A 24,660-nucleotide genomic window follows, 5' to 3' on the forward strand; every position below is an offset into this window, starting at 1 on the left:
AGCATAACTGGGCTTCCTTAGCCCTCTGGGTTAGAGAATTCCAAAGATTCACCACCGTCTGAGTGAAGAAATCCCTCATCGCAGTCTGAATGGCCTGGACCTTATTCTGTGACTGTATACCCTAGGTGCAGGCCCCCACTTGCTCCATAAAGCCTGGGGAAGACATCCTTTCTGCATCTACACTGTTGAAACTTTTAAGAATGTTCTAAATTTCAGGGGATCACCTCTTATTTTTTTAAAACTGTAGACAAGACAGGCTCAGTAACCTCAATCTCTCCTCATGGAAATGTCCAGTCATCCCAGGAATTAGGCTGGCCTGCTTCCCTTGAGCCTTGACATGATCCATTTAGGAGCACAGAAACAGCAGGCCATTCAGCCCCTCCGGCCTAGCTGGAATTCAGTTAGATCTTGGCCAATCTGCATCTAAACACCATCTTATTTCCTGCCCAACTCTCAATATCCTTGACTGACATAATTGGGCTAACTTTTTTTGAAAATCTTTCATGAAGTGAAAAAGACAGTCCTGCTCGTTATTGATAAGTGATAAAGGGGCTATAAATCCAACGTACATTGACGTCCATGTTTGGACCTGACATTGAGCCTCTGAATTGAGTCCTAGCAGTGACCACAATCAGATTTGGGTCAGAGTCCATTATGTATCTGTTCAATTTACAGTCATGGAAGTTTTAAGACACTGGGTTCTCTTTTTGTTCACTTCCTCAAAGAAAGTTCCTCTGACAGCATTCGTAGTGAAAGCAAGACCACTGAAGATGGCTGAAACATTTTGGTAAGCACAGGATGCGCTTCACCACTGGAGGTATGATGAACAGCCGAAGGTTTGGAATTACTACTGCTCTGTAAGTAACAGCAAGTGAACAGAAAGCAAAACGTTTCCTATGGACTTTCTAAACAGTGAAAACATATTCAAAAAGAGAAAAAAGTCAGAATGCAAGATTTCTTTAAAACGTTAATCATCCTAAGCTCTAAAAGGGAATATTTGCTGAAGCCAATTTCCAGGATTTCTATGGGATGACTGTGACTGACAGAGGAATGCTGAGGTTCATACACAAAGATGCATGGACAGGCCTGCCATCCAGCCTGTGGCCAGTCAAACAGCATACAAGAGACTGGTTCCAACATCACAGATCCTATCCTTCCCAGCACAGAAATGGTGCAAATCTCCACAACAGCCCTGAGGAACCACCAGGGAATGCTGCACTTGGTAGCCAATGACCTACCTTCCATCAGACAGCAGATGCACATGTATTCAGGCCTGCAGTGCAAGATCAGACAGAGGTCAGGCATGTTGTCAGCCAAGGTCATTGTGACTGCAGAGACCAGCCCAGAAAGGGGCCTGTCATAACAGTCCAGCCAACTGCTCTTCAACTCACAGTTAACTTGTAGAGGATTTGGCACAGCACCTTCAGAATAGATATTAAATGAGATCAGACACACTCTCTGATGAGTGCTGGTGGTTGTCTCCCAAAAAATCCATATAACGGACCCATTACGTCCCAAATCCAATGACTGGCTCCAGTGCAGTCCTAGCTTCCATACAGCTCTCATTATATGCACACTGTCCTCAAGTGGTCAGGTAGCAGACATGAGTTATCAGTCTGGGGTACTATGGGCACCCAACATCCAGAAGCCACCCTCCTGGTCCTTTGGAAGGTGCCAACAGATGGGTATAGCTGACTGCCGCAGGAGGAATGTGTCCTGAATTCGCAGGATAGCAGGCATTCAACAAGAGTTTCTCCTAGTCATGGTCAAACTCCAAGTGCACGTTAAGGGAATGAAAGCCTTTTGTATTAATGGAAATCCTGGTCACATGTAGGGCTCAAAGAATGACATACACACAGTAAAGTGGATCTGACACCATTGGAAATCCTGCCAGCCTAAAAATTCCCATACTGTTTCCTCCTGTGCTGTTCTGGTTAGTGAGGACATGAATAAAGTCTCCTTTCCTTTTATACAGAGCTCCTGTGGCTTCCCGAGTAAACTATGAGGCATTGCTGATGTTGTATTTTCCTGCATGCAATAATCCACTGATGTCAACCATAAGGGTGAGAGTGACCATAACTACCTTTGAATCTCTGCCTGAGTTCAGCTGACAGGCTGCTTGCTAAATGTGTTGTAAGTGAGAACTTCATTATTGTTCCTTGCTAAGGTGAAGGGAGGAGAAGATCTGCCGAGGACACTGGATAGGTAGGACAATATCTTGATGACCATCTATGAACAATCATCCTTGTCCTACCTTTGTATACTACTTCCCCCTTCTCAGTGAATACTCCATTTCCATTCCATTGAGCTCTGCACAACCTCAAGGAGTAACAGTTCATTTTCAGCATCTGGATTCAACAACAAGTCCAACCGTTTTAGATCATTAACTCTGCCTCCATTCAGTTTGGCTTTCCTTTGCTGGCTTACTTTCCCTTTCATTTCCTGTACTTTGCTTTCTTTTGGCAGCCATTCAACATCCCACCATTCACACCCCCTCTACACTCACCTTTTGTTTTGTTATCTCATTACCAATCCCCTTGGCCTTGAGGCTGGTAACCTGTTGACATTTAGTCCCTCCACACAATCATGGAGCTTCCATTCTCATTCACTCCCTCCATCTTCCCTTTCACTTGCTCAAAACAATTACACTTTTGACCCTTCACAGTATAGCCAAGAGGTTATCGATCATGGAACACTGGCCTGGATCTTTCTAGAAATTAGGGGAAAGTGAGATTGGCAGATTCTGGAGATCAGAGTCGAGTGTGTGGTGCTGGAAAAGCACAGCAGGTCAGGCAGCATCAGAGGAGCAGGAGAATCAACGTTTCGGGCATAAGCCCTTCATCAAGAATGAGGAAATCAGTCAAGTGTCACCTTTCTAGAAATCAGCCAAGCATCTGCTTTGCCACGTTTAATGGTTTTTTTTTTAAATGTGCAAGGCTGAGAGAGATCGCCCGCATCATCGTCCCAAACTCACCTCATTGACTATGTACCAGCCCCTACACCGACCCACTCACCGAACGCGAACTCATTTCTCCCATTTGTTGTAGGTGGCAATGCAGGCACATCCCAGGATTCCTGACACTGGCATCCTACTTAAAAGGCGCCGTGCACCCAGACAAGCGCTGGCTATTACTGCCCTGCGAAGTTTGCCCCAGACGTGGCAGGGAAGGGGAAGTCAGCTCCCTGCTTTATAGACATGGATCTGGAGGATGGGCTGGTTCAGAGAAAGGCCATTTGCTTTCCCCAGGACTAGCACTGGAAGCCACAAGAAGCACTGCAGTGCAAGGTGCCAGTGTACTCCAAAGTGCAGCATTGAATTGCAGATGTACATTCTAGGTGGATGGGAAATGTGGAGATGATGCAATGAGGCTGGATGTCAAGGTCCATGGATGGAATATGTCTCAGGGAGCATGCCCTGAGACACTGGCGTCTGGAATCCAAGATGGTGCTGGAGAGGGTGCAGAGGAAATTCACTGAGATGTTACCTGGGCTGCAGAGTTTTACTTATGAAGAGAGATTGGACAGACTGGGACTGTTTTCCTTGGAGCAGAGGGAACGGAGGGGTGACATGACTGAAATGTATAAAGTATAAGCATAATCATGGTGGACAAGAAGGAGCTTTACCCCTTGATGGATAGATGAACGAGCAGGGGCATTGATATAAGGGAAGGGGTAGGAGGTTTAGAGGGGATCAGAGACTTTATTTTCAGCCAGGTGATGGAAATTTGGAACGCACTTCCTGAAAAGATGGTAAAGGCAGAAACCCTCATAATATTGAAGTAGCACTTGAGATGCCAAGATATTCAAGGGTATGGGCTGGAAAGTGGGATTAGAGTAATTAGGTGCTTGTCTTTGACCAGGACAAACGTGATGGTCCAAATAACCCTTCTTTGTGCTTTAGACTTCTACAGCTCTAAGATGGAAGGCCAGAGGAGCCAGCAGCAATTGCCAGGTAACCACACTGACGTTCGTGTTGGGAATTCACAGCACCTAGTTTCTAAGCGGCGATGGAAAAATGGAAATCTGCATATTAATGAGGGGAGATTTAATAATGATGAGCAATAATCTATGCAAATAGGCTTAGTTCTGCTCACTAACGGAAATTGGGACTTTTTAAACTTTCAATGATGAGAAGGTCTTCACTGGAGATCTCACCCAATTTCCCAAATTTCTCACCATGGCTTTCATTTCTTGCTCTGTAGATGCTGCCAGGTTTTGCTGGTCATTTCTGTCTGTGTTTCAGCAGGTGCAGCATTTTGCTACCAATGTTAGGGGCTGGTTGATATTATGACCAATCGACAACTCATGTTTCTAATACACATGACACAACCATGCTAGCGCCCTGGCAATCAGGACTTGCCACAATAGCAGTATCCAGTAATCATCATTCTCAGTCCAGGCCTGCCGTAAGCAATGTCAACCAACACTAAACCCCCAATTCCCTCCTTGGCCATGTCTTGTTTGTGTCATCTTGGTTTTTCTCTCAGCAGAGTGGGCCATTTTCTCCTTTCACTCCTATCATTTACACTTATTTTACATCTCTATCACTCCTCCACCATCATTAGCATTTCCTTTGTCTTTTGCTGCTCGCCATCGGTTCCAACCTCTCCTCTTCCTCTCTATCCATTGCGTAAAAAGCACAATTTTCTCTCTCCTTTCAATTCTGAAGAGTACATAGTATAGAGGAACCTCGATTATCCATTCAGGATGGGCAGGCAGTATTGCATTAGGATAATTGATATTCAGTAATCGAGGTTCCTCTATATTGAATTCAAAACATTAACTTTGCCACTCCCTACACAGATGCTGCCGAATTGCTGGGTTTCTCCAGCACTTTCTATTTGTATTTCAGATTTCCAGCCTCCGCAATATTTTATTTTTATATAAATCTTTAGGCATTCTGCTGGCTCCAATTTACTGAGTTAAACAGACAAGCCATGATGGATTACCAATCTGGTACATTCATTGGTCATAGCCCATCTCTGTAAAGATTTAAATGCCGTATGGATTTATAATGTTTCAGAGCCCACCTATAACACAGGCTGTCTGTCAAGACTTTCACCCTCAAATGGTCTTCAGAACACCCACCAGTGAAATGCTTCTCTGACTCAGACCCACTCGTCATTTGAGATTGCTGTGGAAAATGTGCTGCAAGAGGAATTTATTTTCAGAAACTATTTTTCCAGTCAAAGACGAAAGGATTATTTACTTTGAATTTGGTCCACTGGGAATCATCGAGGTTCACAATATCTTGATTTTTAAAAAAACTTGTTAGATTAAATGAGCAGCTTGAAGCGCTGAAAGAATTTGTTTTTTATAACCTAATGACATTTTTAAAAAATATCAAAGCCTATTTTGGAATAGTTGATGAAGATTTGTTCATTTTGCGTACATGTTGCTCCATGTGATTAAACCATACACATGACCTTCGCTATTATGTGTAGGGGACTTTGAGCACTGCGGTTTGAAAGTGTGATAGCACTTTAAAAAAAAACATATTTTGCTTCCTCTTATTTATGGAGGGACATAAATCTCAGAAACATATCACTGCAGTCAGCTGAGCTCAAAAATGCAATTTTGAATTACTATCGAGTGTTGCTAGGCACCATCTCTTGTTGGCAGTCTGCTATCTAGCAAATCACGAGGTTTTATTTTGTTGCTCAATACAAGTAATTAGCTCTTCTACTTCCAAGGATTTGAATGAATTTCCTAGTAGGTTAGTCAGGAGTTGATGAATAGCATGCAAGCAATGTCATTAGAGGTCACACTTTTATTTAATCGTTTAAGTCAGTCAATAAAGCGTCAGCAAAATTCCATGCACTGTTAAAACGCCAAAGCGGAAACTTTCAGAAAATGGTGCAGAAAATTGTCCATTCAGGTTTTAATATTCTCAACAGCTTCAAACATGGAGCAGGAAATTTTCTGTCACTCAATTCATGTCAGAATTATGAGGGGCATAATACTGACAAAACCCAGGCTTTCCATTCTCATCTGTTATGTTCAGCCATGATATGGGTCTAATATTCTGATGCACCTGACTTCCTTTCAGAACATTGTATGCAAACTGCAAGCTGGACACTGGTATCCCCACTGCATCAGAACACCTTCTGGTTGAGTGTAAGCACACTGTAGGGGGGGGGGGGAGAAACACCCGGACTATTCATCCTATCCATGCCTCTCATGATCTTGTAGAGGTTTAAAAAAAAAATCACCTTTTAACCTCCGATGCTCCAGGGAAAGAAGCCCCAGCCTATTTCCGATTTCTAGCATTTGCAGTGTTCACGTGCTGCATTTAATTATGATCGACTGACCCACCTCACCTTTGTGTGTTAAATATCAAAGCTAAGAAGGCTGAAAATCAATTTGTTATTGCTAACTTAGAGAGAAAAGACATTATAAAACGTAACCAAAACATATTTACAGAAACCTGGAAACACTTCACCACGGAAGTCTATGACACCAATCCTGGTGAAAGGTCATATTCTGAAATGTTAACTAAACTTCTCTTCACAGATGGAACCTAGCCAGTTAAACATTACCAGCATTTTCTGTTTACATTACTTCAGTTTCCAAGTCTCTGCAACCTGGCATTATCTGTGATCTATAGAAAGTGGGAGCATGAAAGGCTATTGTGTCTCTAAGTGACAGCAAAAGGAAGAGCTTATATATTGGGATGGGGAAGACTGAGTAAATAAATAAACACCAAACTTTGAGTTTGCTACAATCATCAAGAAAGGTTCATTTCATTGAGTATGATGGGATTTTGGTTACATTTTATAATGTCTTTTCTCTCGAAGTTAGCAATTACAAATTGATTTTCAGCCTTCTTAGCTTTGATATTTAACACACAAAGGTGAGGTGGGTCAGTCGTTCATAATTAAATGCAGCACGTGAACACTGCAAATGCTAGAAATCCGAAATAGGCTGGGGCTTCTTTCCCTGGAGCATCGGAGGTTGAAAGGTGAGTTTTTTAAACCTCTACAAGATCATGAGAGGCATGGATAGGATGAATAGCCAGGGTGTTCTCCCCCCCTACAGTGTAGTGGAATCCAAATCTAGAAGGCATAGGTTTAAGGTGAGAGGGAAAAGATTTAAAAGGGACCTGAGGGACAACATTTCCACACAGAGGGTGCTGCGTGTAAGGGATGAACTGCCAGAGAAAATGGCAGAGGCTGGTACAATAACATTTAAAAGGCATCTGGATGGGTACAAGAATTGGAAGGGTTTAGAGGGACATGGGCCAAATACTGGCAAATGGGGCTAGATTAGTTTAGAATATCTGATCGGCATGGACGAGTTAGACCTCAGGTCTGTTTTCGTGCTGTACATCTCTATGACTCAATAACACAAGATGCCTTCAGTTCGAGATCCTTTCTGCTATTCCTAGACCGGCATTAACCTATTGTATGAATTACTATCTCTGGGGAAATAGTGCAGGGTATAGTATCAAAGAAACACAGTAAGTGCACACACACGACAATTCCAGTATGATTTCAAAGTCGTAAGAATTCTTTAAGATGTATGTAGGGAGTCTGTTGACACGAGTGCAGTGACAGACCAAATTTAGCCCCACATCAGAGCTGCTTTTATGGTGAGCTTTCATTATCGTGGCTGCTTGTCTGAACATCTCTTTAGTTCCTCATCAGAAATTAGGGAGCAGTTTCTCAGAATCTATTTCTGCGAAAAAGCAGTTCATTCTTTTCAACACTGACGCCAAACTGAGGTTCCACTGCTACATCAGTTAAAAACAATGGACTGAATCTTATTTTTTTTTGGTTAAGTGAGAATTGCGTCAAGTTTTTTTGAAAGGATTTACATCACAAGACCAACAACATTCCTCGCTGTATCTTATCAACTTGACTGATTAACCACTCATCTCACCAAGCCCCATCCCCAGAACAACACGACCAGGATATCCCAAATTAACTGGATGCCCTTGGCACAGTTGCCAGCTTTAAAGAGTCAGTATGGAATTACCCTGCATACTTTTGCCCCAGACATGGCAGACAGGGGGAAATTAGCACCCTACTTCGAGAGCATTCGCCCTCCTTGAAGGGATGAAGGGGAGGAAACTTTCTCTTTTTCCTCAGTGGAGGCACTGATACCAGGCTATGCCAGCCTGACCCAAGGTTTCTGTCAGGATAAAGCAGTCTCAGCCAACTCCAACAAAAACAGAAATTTTTGGAGAATCTGGAGCATTTGTGAAACACGAACCCTGTTTTCCTTTCATAGATGCTGCCAGACCTGCTGCATTTCTCTAGTAATTTCTGGTTTTTCTTTCAGATTTCCAGCATCTTTGTTTTATTTCAGCCATCTGGACTGCTGTCTCATGAGGCATCAAGGAGGTCAATGTCCTTCCCTGCAGCAGCAAGCTAAATGCCACCATCATCTCTGCAATTCTCATAGTCACTTATCTCTGCTGCTGTACTGACCTCCCAAAAATACTCTCACTCTACCACTCCTATTGATGCCTGCAAAATCTACCCTCACTCACTGTCACCAACTCCACCCAAATGGAGCGTGTCCTGACCTGTTGGCGCCCGGGGTCCAACAAGGAGATCTCTTGGTGCAAGTAGTGAGCTGAAGCCACCAGGAATAGGAGGTGGCCATTTGGCCCCTCACATTTGCAGCATCATTCAACAGAATCATGGCTGATCCAATGTTCCTCACATCCACTTTCCTGCCTTTTCCCTCGACATCCCTTCCTGATTGAGAATGTATCTCAGCCTTAAACATACACAAGGACTCTGCCCCAACAGCTCTCTGTGGCAAGGAGTTCCAAAGACACCCAATACTCAGAGAAGGAATTCCTCCTCAGCTCAATCTTAAATCGCCGCCTGTTTATTATGAGACGATACCCTCTACTCCTGGACTCCTCATGAAGGAAACATCCTCTCAGCATTATCCTGTCAAGCCCTGTGTGCTTCACTGAGATCACTTTTCATTCTTTTAAACTTGAGGGAGTAGAGTCACAAGCTGTTTAATCTTTGATCATGAACAGACCAGGGATCATCCAAGTAAACCTTTTCTGAATTGCCTCCAATGAATTATCTTTCATAAATAAGGGGACTGAAACTGCTCACAATATTCCAGACGTGGTCTGACCAGCACCTTGTACAGATGCAGGAGACTTCCTTACTATTATACTCCAAACCCTTTGAAATAAAGGCCAACATTCCATTAGCCTTCATGATTACGTGCTGCATCTCTGTATTTTCTGTGTTTTGAGAACAAACACCCTCAAGTCCCTTTGTGCTGTAGTTTTCTGGAGCTTTTCTCCATTTAAGTAATATTCTGTTCTTTCACTCTCCAAGAGGAAAAGGGAAGCATACATAAGGTCTAGGCAGCTAAGAACAGAACGGGTCCTGGAGGAACATCAGAAGAGTAGGACAAGTCTTAAGCAAAGAATCAAGTGGGCTAGAAGGGGTCATGAAACAGCTTAATTTCCTTAGAATTAAAAAGAATCCCAAAGCATTTTATTCTTATATAAGAAGCAAGTGGGTAACCAGAGAAAGGATTGGTCCACTAAAGGATAATGAAGGAGGACTGTGTGTCGAACCTGACAGAATGGGTGAGATTCTGAATGATTACTTTGCATCAGTGTTCACTGAGGAGAGGAACATGATGAATCTTGAGATTAGCGATAGAAGTTTGATTAGTCTGGATCATGTTGACATAAGTAGGGAAGATGTGTTGGGTATGCTAGAGGTTACTAAGGTGGACAAATCCCCAGGACCGGATGAGGGGGGACCTGATTGAGGTCTACAAAATCATGAAAGGTATAGGCAGGGTGGATAGACACAAGCTTTTTCCCAGGGTGAAGGATTCAATAACGAGAGGTCATGCTTTCAAGGTGAGAGGTGGAAACTTTAAGGGCGATATACGCGGCAAGTACTTCACACAGGGTGGTGGGCGTTTGGAACGCGTTGCCAGCAGAAGTGGTAGAGGCAGGCACAGTAGATTCATTTAAGATGCGTCTGGACAGATGCACAAGTAGGTGGGGAGCAGAGGGATACAGATGCTTAGGAATTGACTGACAGGTTTAGACAGTACATTTGGATTGGCTCAGGCTTGGAGGGCCGAAGGGCCTGTTCCTGGACTGTAAATTTTATTTGTTCTTTGTTTACAAAATGAACAATTTCACGTTTCCTACTTGGGCTGGAAATGGTACTCCATTTGCCAACTTTTTGTCCACTTACTTAAGTTATCATATCTTGACACAAAACTGTATGTGTCCGTCTTGCACCTCGCCTTTCATTTAATTTTATATTAAATCTGCAAATTTGGCTACAGTACATTTGCTTCCTTCCTCCAAGTTATTAATACATTTTGTAAACAGTTGCAGTTCCAGCACTGAACCCGGTAGAATCCCACTGGTTACAGGTTACCAACCTGAAAAAGGTACCTTACTCCCCTTTTCTGCTTCCTGCCTGTTAGCCAATCCTATATCAGGTCAAAATAGTCCCGCCAAAGCCATGGACTCTTATCTTATGACCTAACTTCCTTTGAGGTGCCTTGCTGAATGTCTGATTCCCATAATGAGCTTTCTCGAAATTTAGCCTGTTTGTTGAATTTGCTTTGATAAGAAGCAGAATACCTATGGAGGTGAGTTGTGGCATTAATAAGGTATTTAACCATCAACAATGCCCAGTAATGAGCAACTCACCACTGCTTGGTGAGAAACTCACTGCACCACTTGTCAAAAGCATAAAGGATGGAGTGGGATGGTCCTGATGGGCTTTGCACCCAATTCTGACTCAAGATTCGCCACAGTTCAATGTTACTCAGACCCCTGTAAGATTTTGCCCTACATCTCAAGTCATTCTCTCCCATTTTAAACATCTACTCGAGAAAGGGTGTATTGGCACTTCAGGGGGTGCAGAGGAGTTTCACTAGGTTGGTTCCAGAGTGGAGAGGGTTGTTTGAGGAGAAATTAAGTAGACTGGGACTATAATCATTGGAATTTGGAAGATTGGAAAGGGAGGATCTTACAAAAACATATAAAATTACAAGGGGAATAGATAGGATGGAAACAGGGATGTTGTTTCCACTGGTGGGTGAAACTAGAAGGCGGGAGCTTTGCCTCAAAATGATGAGAAGCAGATTTAGGACTGAGTTGGGGAGGAACATCTTCACCTAAAGGGTTCTGAATCTGTAGAATTCCCTGCCCAGTGAAGCAGTTGAGGCTACTTCATTGAATGTTTTTAAAGCAACATTAGACATACATTTGAACAGTAAAGGAGTTAAGAGTTATGGGGAACAGCCCAGTAAGTGGAGCAGAGTCCATGAAAAGATCAGCCATGATCTTACTGAATGGCGGAGCAGGCTCGAAGGGCCAGATGGCCTACTCCTGCTCCTAGTTCTTATGTCCTTATTAATTCCTCCCATTGTCAGAGCAACGTTCACTATCATGACCATTTCGAATTCACAAAGGGCCATATTCATCCCTCTTTATCCTGCTTTCATTGGCTCAACAGGAAATATTTTGCTGGATGCTATTAAAGGTACTGGAAGGTTTATATTGGAAGGCCAATTGAGATGGAGTATTCCTACAATCCGATCAGGTCAGTCTCAGTACAGTTCCCTGGTATTTCCTGTGAACTGCGTGCTGTTCCGAAAATACAATTCGGTAAAAAGAAATGACATATGAAACCAAAACTAGTGACTAAGTTTACACAGGAAGCATTGCATCAATTCTTAAAAAGAAGCTCATGCAGGAATCTAGTGTCTAAAAACAGAGACAAACTTCCTGTTACTTCTGCCATTAAATCAAACCAGGACAGCTACTGATATGGTATTTTGAACTTTGTGTTGAGGAAGGATTTGGTAGCAGAATTAGATACAGACAATCATTAATGAAAGGATTATACTTTCTGTTGCTAGCTTAAAAGGCACACTAAAAGTTGCTATTTTCAACTTTATACCAGAGATAAACTTGTCAAAATAGGCAGCTTGAATTTCATTAATGCATTATAACCCATACCTGAAATATACAAAATACATCATTCAATTAATCGTCAGAATGTCTCTGTGTCGTTCATATCTATATTTATATGCAAGTGAAAAGGGAGGTCTACAAAAAAAATCCTCCTGAGAACTATGAGGTAACTTACCAAATTTGTTGCCCTTTTGGTAAAAATGAAAAATTCCAATAACCCCTCCGACATGAAAACAGCTACCTCCAACCACAACTGCAGGGAACATGTTACATTTTATAATATCAGGCTTCTCCCACGGGAAGCAAGAATACGTCAGCACAGAATAAGGCCATTCAGTCCAACTAAGACTAACTCCAGTGCAATATATTTGCGCCTACATCAAACCTTCACTCAGTTTTCCTTTAAAACATCCAACGGCTCTGCCAATACCAGCCAAACCCTTGGTCGTCAAGTAATTTCTCTTAAAAGCTTAAAGAGATTCAATACAAACTGCTTGTCAGTCTATCTTACCCTGTGCTGAGCATGTATGGTTTTAGAGGTACCATTTTTCCAGTCAGACATTAAACTGAGATGACATTGCCAACTGCAGTACTGAAGTGAATGCTAAATCCTCTCTGACGTCATTTGAAGGAGGAGCAAAGATTTACTTACTCCTGTTTCGGTCAATATTTCTTCCTGCATCAATTCTCAAACAGGAAGTAAGTGGCTACATTTGGCTATAATCAGTTCAAATGGGGCGCAATGGCATAGTGGAGTGTCATTGGACTAGTAATCCAGAACCTCAGGTTAATTTCCTGGGGACAACAGTTTGAATCCCAACCTGGCAACTGGTGGAATAGAATTCAATAAAAATCTGGAATTAAATAAAAGCTGATTTAGTGGCAACCATGTAGTCATTGTAACTGGTTGCGAAAAACCATCTAGTTCACTAATGTCCCTCAGGGAAGGAAGTCTGACATCCTTACCTGGTCTGGCCTACATCAAGACACACAACACTGTGGGTGACTCCTAACTGGTCTTTGCCCAGTTAGGGAGCAATAGAAGCTGGCCTAGCCAGTGACACTTATGTCTCATGAAAGAATAAAGACAATAAAATGCTTCATGGTGGGACAAAAGATAGGAAGCAAAGACAATCTCAGGGGTGACGCAGACTGTTTTACAGTCAATTAAGTATTGTAATGCAGGAAACACGGCCGTAAATTTGGACAGAAAAACAGTGACTGCTAATGATTTATCTTCATGATGTTAGCTGAAAGGTTTCTTTGATTAGGATCCTGGGGAGAGCAGGATCACGCCATTTCAAATAGTGCCGTAGGATTGTTTACATCCACTGTCATTTTGGATGGTTCCCCAGGATTAATGTTTCGTCCCACAACCATGGTGGACACAATACAAATCCAAGGTGTTATTTTTATCTGTAAACACTGGACCACTTCACAGAAGCTACGTCTACCTCCCATGATAAGGTCAGAACAGGGTTGTTCACTGATGATTTGACAATGTTCAGTGCCATTCACAGCTCCTCAGATATTGAAGCAGCCTGTGTCTATATGCAGGAGGATATGAACAACATTCAGACTTATACTGATAATTGGCAATGTAATATTCACATCACACAAGCGCCAGACAATGACCATCTCAAAACAGGAGAGAATCCAACAACATTACCATCACTGAATTTCCCACTGTCTGCATACAAAGTCTGCATTGGGTCTGCACTGACCCAAAACTGAACAGGACTAACTATTAAAATACTGTACCTACTGAGCAGGTCAGAGACTTGGAATTCTGAAGCAAGTAACTTAGTTCCTGACTTCCCAAAGATGGTCTGTAAAGCATAAATTAGGATGGAATACTCTCCACTTGCTTGAATGACAGCAGCTCCAACAACACTCCAGAATAACGACACCAACACAGCAAAGCAGCCCAGTTGATGAACTCCCCGTCCATCACCCACAACATTCCTTTATCATCAATGCACTTTGGAAGCAGCATCATCTACAAGGTGTGCCTCAACAACTCACCAATGCTCCTTTGAAAATACCTTCCAAACCCACAACCTCTCCCACAGTGAAGGGCAAGGGCAAGAAAAGCAACAGAACACCATCACTTGCAACTTTCCCTCCAAATACACACTATCCCAGCTTGGTACTGCGTTACACAGTTTAAAGGCATCAGGATGGGTATGTGAATAGGAAGGGGTAAGAGGGAATTGGCCAAGTGTTGGCAAATGGGGACTAGATTGGGTTAAGATACGTGGTCGAGCAAGGATGGGTTGGACCGTTTTTCTCTTTCCTTGCTGTATATCTCTAATGACTCCATGCTATTCCTTCACGTTTGCAGGATCAAATCCTGGAACTCCCTTGCTTCCGAACAATATGGTGAATGTCGCTACACCACATGGATGGCAACAGTTCAAAAAGCTGGCTCACCACAATCTTCTAAAGGGCAAAAAATGGTCAAGGCCACCCACAACATGCGGTAGGATAAAACTTTAATGGTTACTTCTGATGGTGAGTTAATTCTCATTTACTAGAATCTTGATGGCATTGCAAATGTATCTGCAATCAAACTGTTCCAACAGTTCTAAAATTGTAACAAACAATATACTGACTGCTTAGGTCTAAGACCAAAACAACTCCGTTTTTTAATGTCTATAGAGTAGGAGCACCAAGAATTTCAAAACTCCAGGAATTTGAGAACAGAGGTGACATTTCCAGCTCACGAGTGTTCTTACCACTTGGCACTGAAGTCAACAAACTCTTTGGAGAATCTGTCAGTGGGAAGCTGGGGAGAAGGCTCTTCCACCACCTGTTTGAGCTGCTGGAAAGGGGTGCCCCATGAATCATACGGGAATCTCAAGATCGCCATCTCAATCTAAACAGAACACACATACGGGCAGCATTAATGTCCATGAGGAAAACTGGTGAGCACAAACGCCAATCCTCATGCTGCTATGGGCATTTTCAGGTAAAGTTACTCAGAAATAACAACATTTCAAGTGCTCGACAAACTAACAATATCTCAAGTACTAGACAGAGGGAAAGCGGTACTGTAATGAAAACATTCCTTACATGGTATTTCCACCACTAATTTTGCCAGGACAAAATCCTGAAGATCCCTACTTAACAACATTGTGGGGGCACCATCATTACGCTCAAGGAAGCAGCTCACCATTGCCTTGCCGAGACAAAGTAAGTGTGGGTGATAAATGACACCTTACCGAGTCACACAGAGCTGGTTGAAAATGTAGATTGCTTGCTCAACAGATCTGAACCAGTTTCTTGCTGAAATAGGTAGCGTGTTTATGGATATTTTCATAGTGTGCATGACCATGTTTTCAGTTAGTCAGTGGAGGTAGGTGTAAGGAAAGGCAAAGAGCTGGGTCTGCTGATTTCTGTCGTGCAAGGGTTTCAAACACCTTTCTGTCCACAAACATAAAACTCTTTCAGATATCGGTTTTAAATCAAATAGATTCCCAACAGAAAGTATGACTGGCTCATGTTCTTTCAAAAGGCGACTCCTCAAAGCCAATCCCCAAACATTTCCAAGCCCAGTTCAGTGACCCTTTGCAGATCGAAATCCATGGTATCTGTTGCCCATATACAACCAAGACCAGCAAGGGAGGTAGGCGTTACCAGGACACGGTGCACCCCATCAGAAGATTCTGAGCTTTAGACTGAGAGAAGACAGGAGTTACACTCTGTCCATGCACTGTGAACAATCCCTTCAATGAACAGTACCTCAGGGGGTTTACATAAAAACAACGCATTACAGATGCTGGACACATGAAATAAAAGTAGAAAATGTGAGAGACTCAGCAGGTGTAGCAGCATCTGTGGAGAGAGAAAGGGAATTAATGTTTTGAGTCTGGGGTGACTCTTTATCAGAACATATCTGACTCTAAACGTTAACTCTGTTTCTCTTTCTACAGCTGAGTCGAGTTTCTCCAGTACTTGATTTTTTGATTTCTCAGGTTTATACAATTCTGTTAATTAACAATTGCAGCATAAAGCACTCAAACATCAGAATTTTGAATAATCGACTATTTATCATCAGTTCCAAGCTAAATAAATGCATTATCAGGAAATTGCACCAAAAGTGCACATAATAAAATTGCTTGTTCAGTTACAGTTTCAACAGAATTCAATTGTATTATCTCGAGAGTAAACCCTTGAAGGAAACAACATAATTATGGTTTACACCGTCCAATTGTTCATGTCCTTTTCTTTACATAGAAAAAAAGTGATCCTTGATTTCTTCGAGTGGGAATGCATTGTTATTAATACATCTAAAATGGTTTTATCATCAGTAAGAAATAACCTTATAAAGATGACCCAATACACCAAAAAAGGACTCGAAAAAAAACATACTGAACCATTTCATGGTTTTGTTTATGTACACTTGTCACTTTCTTAATTATACTTTTGGATCAGAGAAACCCTGCTCAAAATGCGAGTATTGTCTGTTTAAGAAAATAATTCAAAGGGCTATCTCAATCTTGCACAGTAGCAGAATCTTGTAATTCCAACTTGGGAATGTGGTCAGTTGAGTGGGTGAGAATTATTCAGACATCTTCACTGATGTGACAAATTGCAGAAAACAGGAACAAGGATTCTTTAGGAATAATTCATTTATTTTGAAATTTTACCGATTGTTTGCTGATAGAGCAGATTTGGCCAAATTGTGTTGACCTGTAACAGTACAGCAACTCCACCCCAATGTTCTGTGTGGTCAATGGCCGGTGCCAGTTACCTCCACCAACACAGGCCGAAACAAAAAGGCTTTGAAAGCTCTGAAATGAAAAATACTTGCATTTTCTATTCTTTGATCTCGACAAAAAATGATGGAAAAGAAAGACTATGCAGCAATCCCCTGTCAATGTCAAAATTATTAGAGAAAATGAACAAACCGAATAAGGCAGTTTTTGAGTTTATGAAGAAGTGATGAAGACGATTGATGAAGCAGTGGAGGATAGTGCTATCTGGACTTCAGTAAGGCGTTCAACATGGTTCCTCATGGGAGACTGGTTAGCAAAGTTATATCACATGGAATACAGGAAGAACTAGCCATTTGGATACAGAACTGGCTCGAAGATAGAAGACAGCGGGTGGTGGTGAAGGGTTGCTTTTCAGACTGGAGGCCTGTGACCAGCAGTGTGCCACAAGGATCAATGCTGGGTCCACTACTTTTTGTCATTTATATAAATGATTTGGATGTGAATATAGGAGGTGTAGTTAGTAAGTCTGCAGATGATACCAAAATTGGAGGTGTAGTGGACAACTAAGAAGGTTACCTCAGATTACAACAGGTGGGTCAATGGGCTGAGAAGTGGCAGATGGAGTTTAATTTAGAAAAATGTGAGGTGCTGCATTTTGGGAAAGCAAACCTTAACAGGACTTATACACTTAATGGGAAGGTCCTGGGGAGTGCTGCTGAACAAAGAGACCTTGGAGTGCTGGTTCATAGCTCCTTGAAAGTAGAGTCGCAGGTAGACAGGATAATAAAGAAAGCATTGGTATGCTTGCCTTTATTGGTCAGCGCATTGATTATAGGAGTTGGAAGATCATGCTGTGGCTGCACAGGATAGTAGTTAGGTCACTTTTGGAATATTGCATGCAATTTTGGTATCCCTGCTATAAGAAGGATGTTGTGAAAATTGAAAGGGTTCAGAAAAGATTTACAAGGATGTTGCCAGGCTTGGAGGGTTTGAGATATTGGGAGAGGCTTGGGCTATTTTTCCCTGGAACATTGGAGGCTGAGGGGTGACCTTACAGAGGTTTATAAAATCATGAGGGGCCAAGGTCTTTTTCCTGGGGTAGAGGAGTTCAGAACTACACAGCATAGGTTTAGGGTGAGAGAGGGAAAAGATTTCAAAGGGTCCTAAGGGGCAACCTTTTCAACAGAGGGTGGTGTGTGTATAGAATGAACTGCCAGAAGAAGTGGTGAAAGCTGGTTCAATTACAACATTTAGAAAGATTGCAAATTAATAGGAAAGGTTTAGAAGGATAAAGCCATTCTTAGAAACAAATGGGATATGGGCCAAATGCTGGCAAATGGAACTAGATCAGCGAGGATATCTGGTCAGCATGGACGAGTTGAACCAAAAGGACTGTTTCCATGTTGTACATCTCTATGACTCTATGGCAGCAAATAAATGTTCTTCAAACTGGCAACTCTAAATAAAATTTAAAAAACAATCCTTTTGGAGGATTCTGTAGTACTTGGCATTACTTCTCATTTCAGGTCATTGAACTGAGGTCAAACAATGCACATGTTATCATTTGTTTCTAAGAATGGCTTTATTTTAGCTGTTGGGAATTGCTCTCAATTTGGTCTCTTCTTTTGTAGGTCTGTACAGTATAGCTAAAAATAAACCAACAAGACAATAAATTCATACAGGTGCTCAGACAATGACTTACTGTCACAGGATATAGTGATCAGTTGCACTCTTATTTAAATATCTAAAAAAAACTACAAAATGTCAGTTCTGATGTTGAATCATTTCCAGGGTAAACACTTACCATGGTGATTCCCAGACTCCAGATGTCAGACTTGACACTGTAGCCCTTCTGATTCACCTCCGGGTTAATTCGCTCTGGCTGTAGGAGGAGGTAAGGTTTTACAGGTCAACGGTGTAGTCACCTCCCGAAACTACATGCAATATCCCGATCGTAGAAGACAGAAATAACTGTCCGAGAACAAGTCGCCACACTCTATCCTGTTATTAAAGGTAAAGGAAGGTCACATAGCCTAACGTCATTTCTTGGAAATCAGAAATCTCCTTATATCAAAGGGTTCCTATGAAATTCCATTATTGTTGTACGGATCAGAATTCCTGCGGGATTTTATCAATACGTTCAGGTGTAAAATTAGGCTTTTTAAAATAAAGAACTTTTTAAAAAATGCAATCGTCACTTCTGACAACTGGGAAACGTATTGCTCAAAGCAATTTCTTCCAAGCATTTGGACGTCAGTTTCAGTGAGTAGAGCAAATGATTTTGCCTCTGACTATGTGTCTCCTTTTGTAAGGGAAACAAAGCTCATGAAAAGCTACTTCAATTTGAGTGTCCGGGCTAGAAACCCAGAGCTCTGCTCCTAATGACGAAGCTCACACATAAGTACATATATTTGCAACTTTAAGAATGAACTGATATGAACTTTTGAAATGTTGAGTGGTCACCACTCTAATATTCAGACAGCATCTCAGTGTGAGAGACCTTAACACAAGCTGTAGTTTGGAAACTAATGTAAATTCAGTGAGGTTTGGAAGGGACCTAAGGAGAATTCATTCTACCCAGAGGGTGGTAGTTATCAGGAACTTCCTGCCTGAAAAGCTTGGTAGATGCAAGAACCACTGTAAGATTTAAGATGTATTTCGATGAATACCTCAAATGCCATAACATACATGACCAGGAGCTGGGGAATGGGATTAAAGTAAACAGGTGCTTGAATACTGGCATAGACTCAATGGACCTGTATTGAATCACAGAATCGCTACACAGTGTGGAAGCCGGCCATTCAGCCCATTGAGTCCACACCAACCCTCTGAACAGCATCCCACAGAGACCCACCCCCCCTACCCTGTTCCTGTAACCTTGCATTTCCCATGGCTAACCCACCTAGCCTGGACATCTGAAGACACGGTGGGCAATTTAGCATGGCCAATCCACCTAACTTGCACATCTTTGGGCTGTGGGGTGGAAAACTGGAGCATCCGGAAGAAACCCACGCAGACATGGGAAGAATGTTCAAAATCCACACAGACAGTCGGCTGAGAGTGAAATCGAACCTGGGTCCCTGGCACTTTGAGATGGCAGTGCTAACCACTGAGCCACCGTGTCACCCCATGGTGCTGGTAATGACTCCAAAATGGCCAGGTTTTACATTTCTGACTGAGGAATCACATTTTCCTACCCTCCCTGGACAGATCTGGTCGAGAGGGTGCTTGGTTAAGTAATCAATCAGAATCACTCGGAAGGGTGTCCAACGACCTAGCTTAGAAAATTCACATGTGCAATGGTGAGCTATTGTAGCACAAGGTTTCATTGTAAAGGCTGAGATTTTAGATGGCTTCACCAATTGAGCTGGGAGGCCGGGCTGGGAGGGGGGAGATCACTGGGCAGAGCAACTAAAGGGTTGCTAGATTACAAAGGAATTTAAATAGCTAATTCTTGCCATCAAAACAAATACATACGGTATGTCATGGTCTACTCAACGGATAAATGGCCCACCGAGACTTCCCACATTTTTCAGAACAATGAGGACAAACAAGACCAACCCTTTGATCTCACGGTTTGGCACTCTGATCTGAACAAACATCCTTACGCTGATAATTATTAGAAGCACAAAGCAGAGAAAGGTTATTTCAGCTTAGCCATATCATAAGCACAGGGATGATCAAATTCTTAAGGTAACTGACTACCTGAAACTTAGATGTTGCTAGGTTTATACAAATGCATTGAAAACTTCAAATTCTGACATCAAACATACAAGCCAGCAGTTCACCCTCTCCCCAAAACAAATATTCCACTGGCCTAACCACACCGGACTACAGCTCTGAACCAAACTGGTCCCTGATTAGCTCTCTACATACCTCAAATAAGGGGTTGTACTTACGGCCATGTATGGCTTGCAACCCGCATCCATGGTTTTAGCTACTGAATCTACGAGGTAGCCACTAATGCCAAAATCACACATCTTAACCTGGCCTTGGACGTTAATCAGGACATTGGACGGCTTCACATCTGAAAGAAAATACAACCATTATGCAAATACCTTTGCCTGCTCAAACCAGACTGAGCCAGAGTGAGAGAAACGCAGAGTTTCCAACAGAAATGGCCCCTTACTGAACCTCAAGCACAGTCTTCAGTGCAAAACTAAACGAGAGATACTTCAACAGTTTAATATTCACAGGTGAATTGCTTGCAACCTGCCAATAAGAACGGAATTTAAAACTGGATTGTTTAGGAACAAATTATAAACTGAAAATGCTAGAGAAACGCAGGGGGTCTGGCAGCATCGGTGGCGAGAGAAACAGTGTTAACGTTTTAGATCTGACACGACTCTTCTTTAGAAGCTCTCTCTCTCTTCACAGAGGAGAGGATATAGATTTTAAAGTAAGTAATAGAAGGATCAGACAGGAGATAAAGTATTTTTTTTTCACCCAGAAGTCTGGCATTAACTGCCAGAAAGGGTAGCAGAGGCAGAAACTCTCAACTCATTGAAAAGTTGCTTGGATATGTACTTCAAGTGCTGGAAGGTGGGGTTTGGCTGTGTAGCTCATTTAACAGCCAGTGCAGACAAAGATGGGCAGAACGTCCTCCTACTGTGCTGTATATTAGATTACTTACATTACTAGATTAGATTACTTAAAGTGTGGAAACAGGCCCTTCAGCCCAACAAGTCCACACCGACCCTCCGAAGAGCAACCCACCCAGACCCATTCCCTTACATTTGCCACTTCATCTAACGCTACAGGCAATTTAGCATGGCCAACTCACCTAACCTGCACATTTTTGGACAGTGAGAGGAAACCGCAGCATCCGGAGGAAACCCATGCAGACACGGGGAGAATGTGCAAACTCCACACAGACAGATGCCTGAGGTGGGAATTGAACCCGGGTCTCTGGCGCTGAGAGGCAGCAGTGCTAGACACTGTGCCACCGTATCTTCCCACATTTTCGAAATATCTGAAGGTGAGTAATGGGCAGGTTGTGGGGAAAGAGGGCAGGGAGGGGCAGGATGTGAATTGTTTGCAACACTTGTATTAATCTTTACTGGAGAAAATTTAACACAAAATGCTTTGATGGTATAACGTGAAAGAAAAACACATTGGACTTGGTGGCTGTGCGTTAAAAAGGCAATAAAGTTATATTACACCATGATTTGTAAAGAGCCAAAACTGGTACCCAGCTCTCCCAATGGAAGTGAAGCAACAGTAGCAATCACACTAAATCCTTTTAACTCCTCATCCACAAAGTTTAAATTGGACCCAATTTCCTTAAACTACTAGCACTTTGTTCTTGTGCTGTTACTTACTCAGGCAGAGTGTTCAGAGCAGTGCAATAATTAAAAGGATTATTATCAGGCACATACCCCTGTGAATCACAGACAGCTTGCTGTGAAGATGTTCCAAAGCCTTCACAATCTGCAAAACAAGCCCAGGACAAGTCAGTTACAAGAGAGATACGAGAACACCACTTATCTTTTGAACTGTGGAATACTGCTGATTGAATTTACTGTGCAGACAGAAGTAACTTATTACAAAAATGAAGGTGCCTGGAAGAATAAAATTAAGGTCAGTTTTACATTATTTACGTTGGTGCAGAGAATGCTATATTGCCTCAGATTTAAATTCTAAGATGTACAGGATGCTAAAAGACATAATGTACTTATTCTATGAGAGCCGATTTATCAATGGTTCACTCTATAGTTTGCTGAAACTCAACATTTTGATCTTCACATATTAATTACTGAAATTTATCTGTGGGCACAAATGGAACGTGGCACAGAAGCTAACAATAGTAAAAACTAACTCACAGAAACTGCGATTTTTCCTAAGATATCTTCCGGGATAGTCATTCCTTTGTCAATCACTTGTTTATAGAACTTGTCCAGCGAAGTGTCCATTAGCTCCATGCAAATCCACACATCTCCCTGCAAGAGAAAGAAACAATGCTTCAAACGTTTCACACTAAGATTGTAGCAAACTAAAAGGAACTAAAATAAACAATATCGTCAATAAATTTTGGCATCTGCAAGATTGGAGTTAACCACAAATTAGACCTTCAGTGGAAGCTTGACTTTTTCAAGTCTTAACTGTTTTACATGGCTTTGCAATGGAAACCTGACTTTGTAAGGGCCTATCTTTGTAGGGTAGAGGATGACGATCTGGTGATAGAATTCCTCCTCCACCCCATTTCTACAAGTTGCTTGACCATGGTGTAACGCCACTCCCAGTTCAGTACACCTTGTTTACATCATCCAACCTTAAAATGAGCCATTCAATGAAGAAAAGTCTTCATATAGCCTCAGAACAAAGCAGAATTAGACCCCACTACAGTTAATCAATATGTTGGATTTGAAGGAGTGTCTCAAAGGAAGAAAGAGGGTCAGACAGTCAGTGTGATTATGGGAAGAAATTCCAGAGCTTAAGGGAAATTATCGAGCTGTAATCAAACCTGTTACGTGAGGATGACTACAATACATGATTAAAAAATGCCCCAACAATAAAATGATTAATGATGGGGCATACAGTTGCAGTAAGTCTGAGAATTAACTAGGAATCACTTGACTTAGGTTTTCAAGCACATGCCTATAGTTTTAAAAAAATCAAAAAAATTATTGGGGAATTTGGCATAAAAATGGCAAAGGAGACCTCCCTGTTCATGTCCAAATAACGCAGAGCACAAGTCATCTTATCACTCGATTCATCTGCTGCCAGATTACACCAACAAACAGGACTACCAGGCTGGGCACCAACAATGGACATGTTTCAACAGTTCATCCTAAAAGCCCCCGAGACAGGCACAGACAATGGATATGTGGTTAAGCAAAACTGCTCTTTCAACGAACCAGTACAAAACTAAGAGCAAAATGGCCTCCACCAACACTGCAAATTTCTATGATTCTATGATATGAAGAAATATTAAAACTGCCGTCTCTGATTCTAACTCAAGAACCAAGCAATTATAAGTGAAATGAGAAGCTGAGGACTCGGGAGCTGTTGGATCTGAAAAGAATTAGGATATTCAGTGTTGCGAAATAAATACCTAGTGTAAGGTTCAAACAGAGGGAGAGAGATGGGTTGCTATTTAAACAGGCTCAAGCCTTGTGGCTTTCCCAATATTGCAACCAGAATTCAAGTTTCAACTGTGACTTCAACAGAACTGATTCCATTGCAATTATCAGGTTTCTATAACAGTCAGCATAGTGTTCAGCTGCAATTGTTATATTTCAGTGGAAATATAGTGTAAATACAATCCTTCAGCTTAGGCATTCATAAAACGGGAACCTCTCTCAATGATACCCAAACCCTTGGGGAGATGGTGATGCAGCAAGTCAGAGGCCCAATATACTGCTCTAGCGACATGAGTTCAAATCCTACAGAATTATGGAAGAAATCTGGAATGATACAGTTTGTTTCAGTAATGGTGGCTACGACTACCACCATTGATTGTTGTAAATGCCCATCTGGTTTGTGGGTGTGATTTAGGAAAGGAAATCTACTGACCTTATCTAGTCCAGCTTACACGTGACTCCAGACCTACAGCAATGTAAGTCTGTATTGCCCTCTGAAACTGTTGAATAAGCCATTCAGCTGAATCAGCTTCAGGTAACGATTACTGGTCACCAGCAATATCCGTATACCTTGACAAAATAAAATACAAATAACACAAGGCCAACCGAATTACCTCACGAAAAAGTGCTCCATAGAAGGTAACAGTGAAGGGACAGTCTACTGTGCGCATGGAAATATCAAGGTCCATCAGCAACCGCTTCTGCTCTTGACTATTCACGGTGGCACGGATCCTCTGTAAAAGATTTGATATTAGGGCATTACAAATTGGAGGGAAAACCTCAGGACTGTTAATTTTGGGATGGAATTGCAGTCGGTCAGAACCATCAGTCAAAGTCAATCAATCACAGAATTGCGCAGTGGCTCAGATGGTCAATTGAACGCTGCCATTGATTTTAAGACTGGATAGTTTCACACCAG

General features: G+C 42.0%; 1 protein-coding gene across 3 annotated transcripts in view; it reads right to left on the reverse strand.

The window, feature by feature from the left end:
• Nucleotides 1-24,660, reverse strand: part of map2k6 (mitogen-activated protein kinase kinase 6) — a 133,297-nt gene that overhangs the window by 35,334 nt on the left and 73,303 nt on the right. For 2 of the 3 annotated variants that reach the window (XM_043714914.2, XM_088000680.1), the window contains 5 exons: nucleotides 24,356-24,475; nucleotides 22,482-22,598; nucleotides 22,038-22,089; nucleotides 20,559-20,686; nucleotides 18,464-18,541 (listed from right to left, as the gene is read on the reverse strand). In XM_043714914.2, the coding sequence (XP_043570849.1) occupies nucleotides 18,464-18,541; nucleotides 20,559-20,686; nucleotides 22,038-22,089; nucleotides 22,482-22,598; nucleotides 24,356-24,475 (495 nt within the window). Of the gene's footprint in view, nucleotides 1-14,676; nucleotides 14,817-18,463; nucleotides 18,542-20,558; nucleotides 20,687-22,037; nucleotides 22,090-22,481; nucleotides 22,599-24,355; nucleotides 24,476-24,660 lie in introns of all 3 variants that reach the window. The other variant, XM_088000681.1, reaches the window with a different exon arrangement.

This window comes from Chiloscyllium plagiosum, unplaced genomic scaffold (genome assembly GCF_037043375.1).
Source record: "Chiloscyllium plagiosum isolate Xiang-an unplaced genomic scaffold, Cpla_swu_hap1 HiC_scaffold_25, whole genome shotgun sequence".
Taxonomy (NCBI): Eukaryota; Metazoa; Chordata; class Chondrichthyes; order Orectolobiformes; family Hemiscylliidae; genus Chiloscyllium; species Chiloscyllium plagiosum.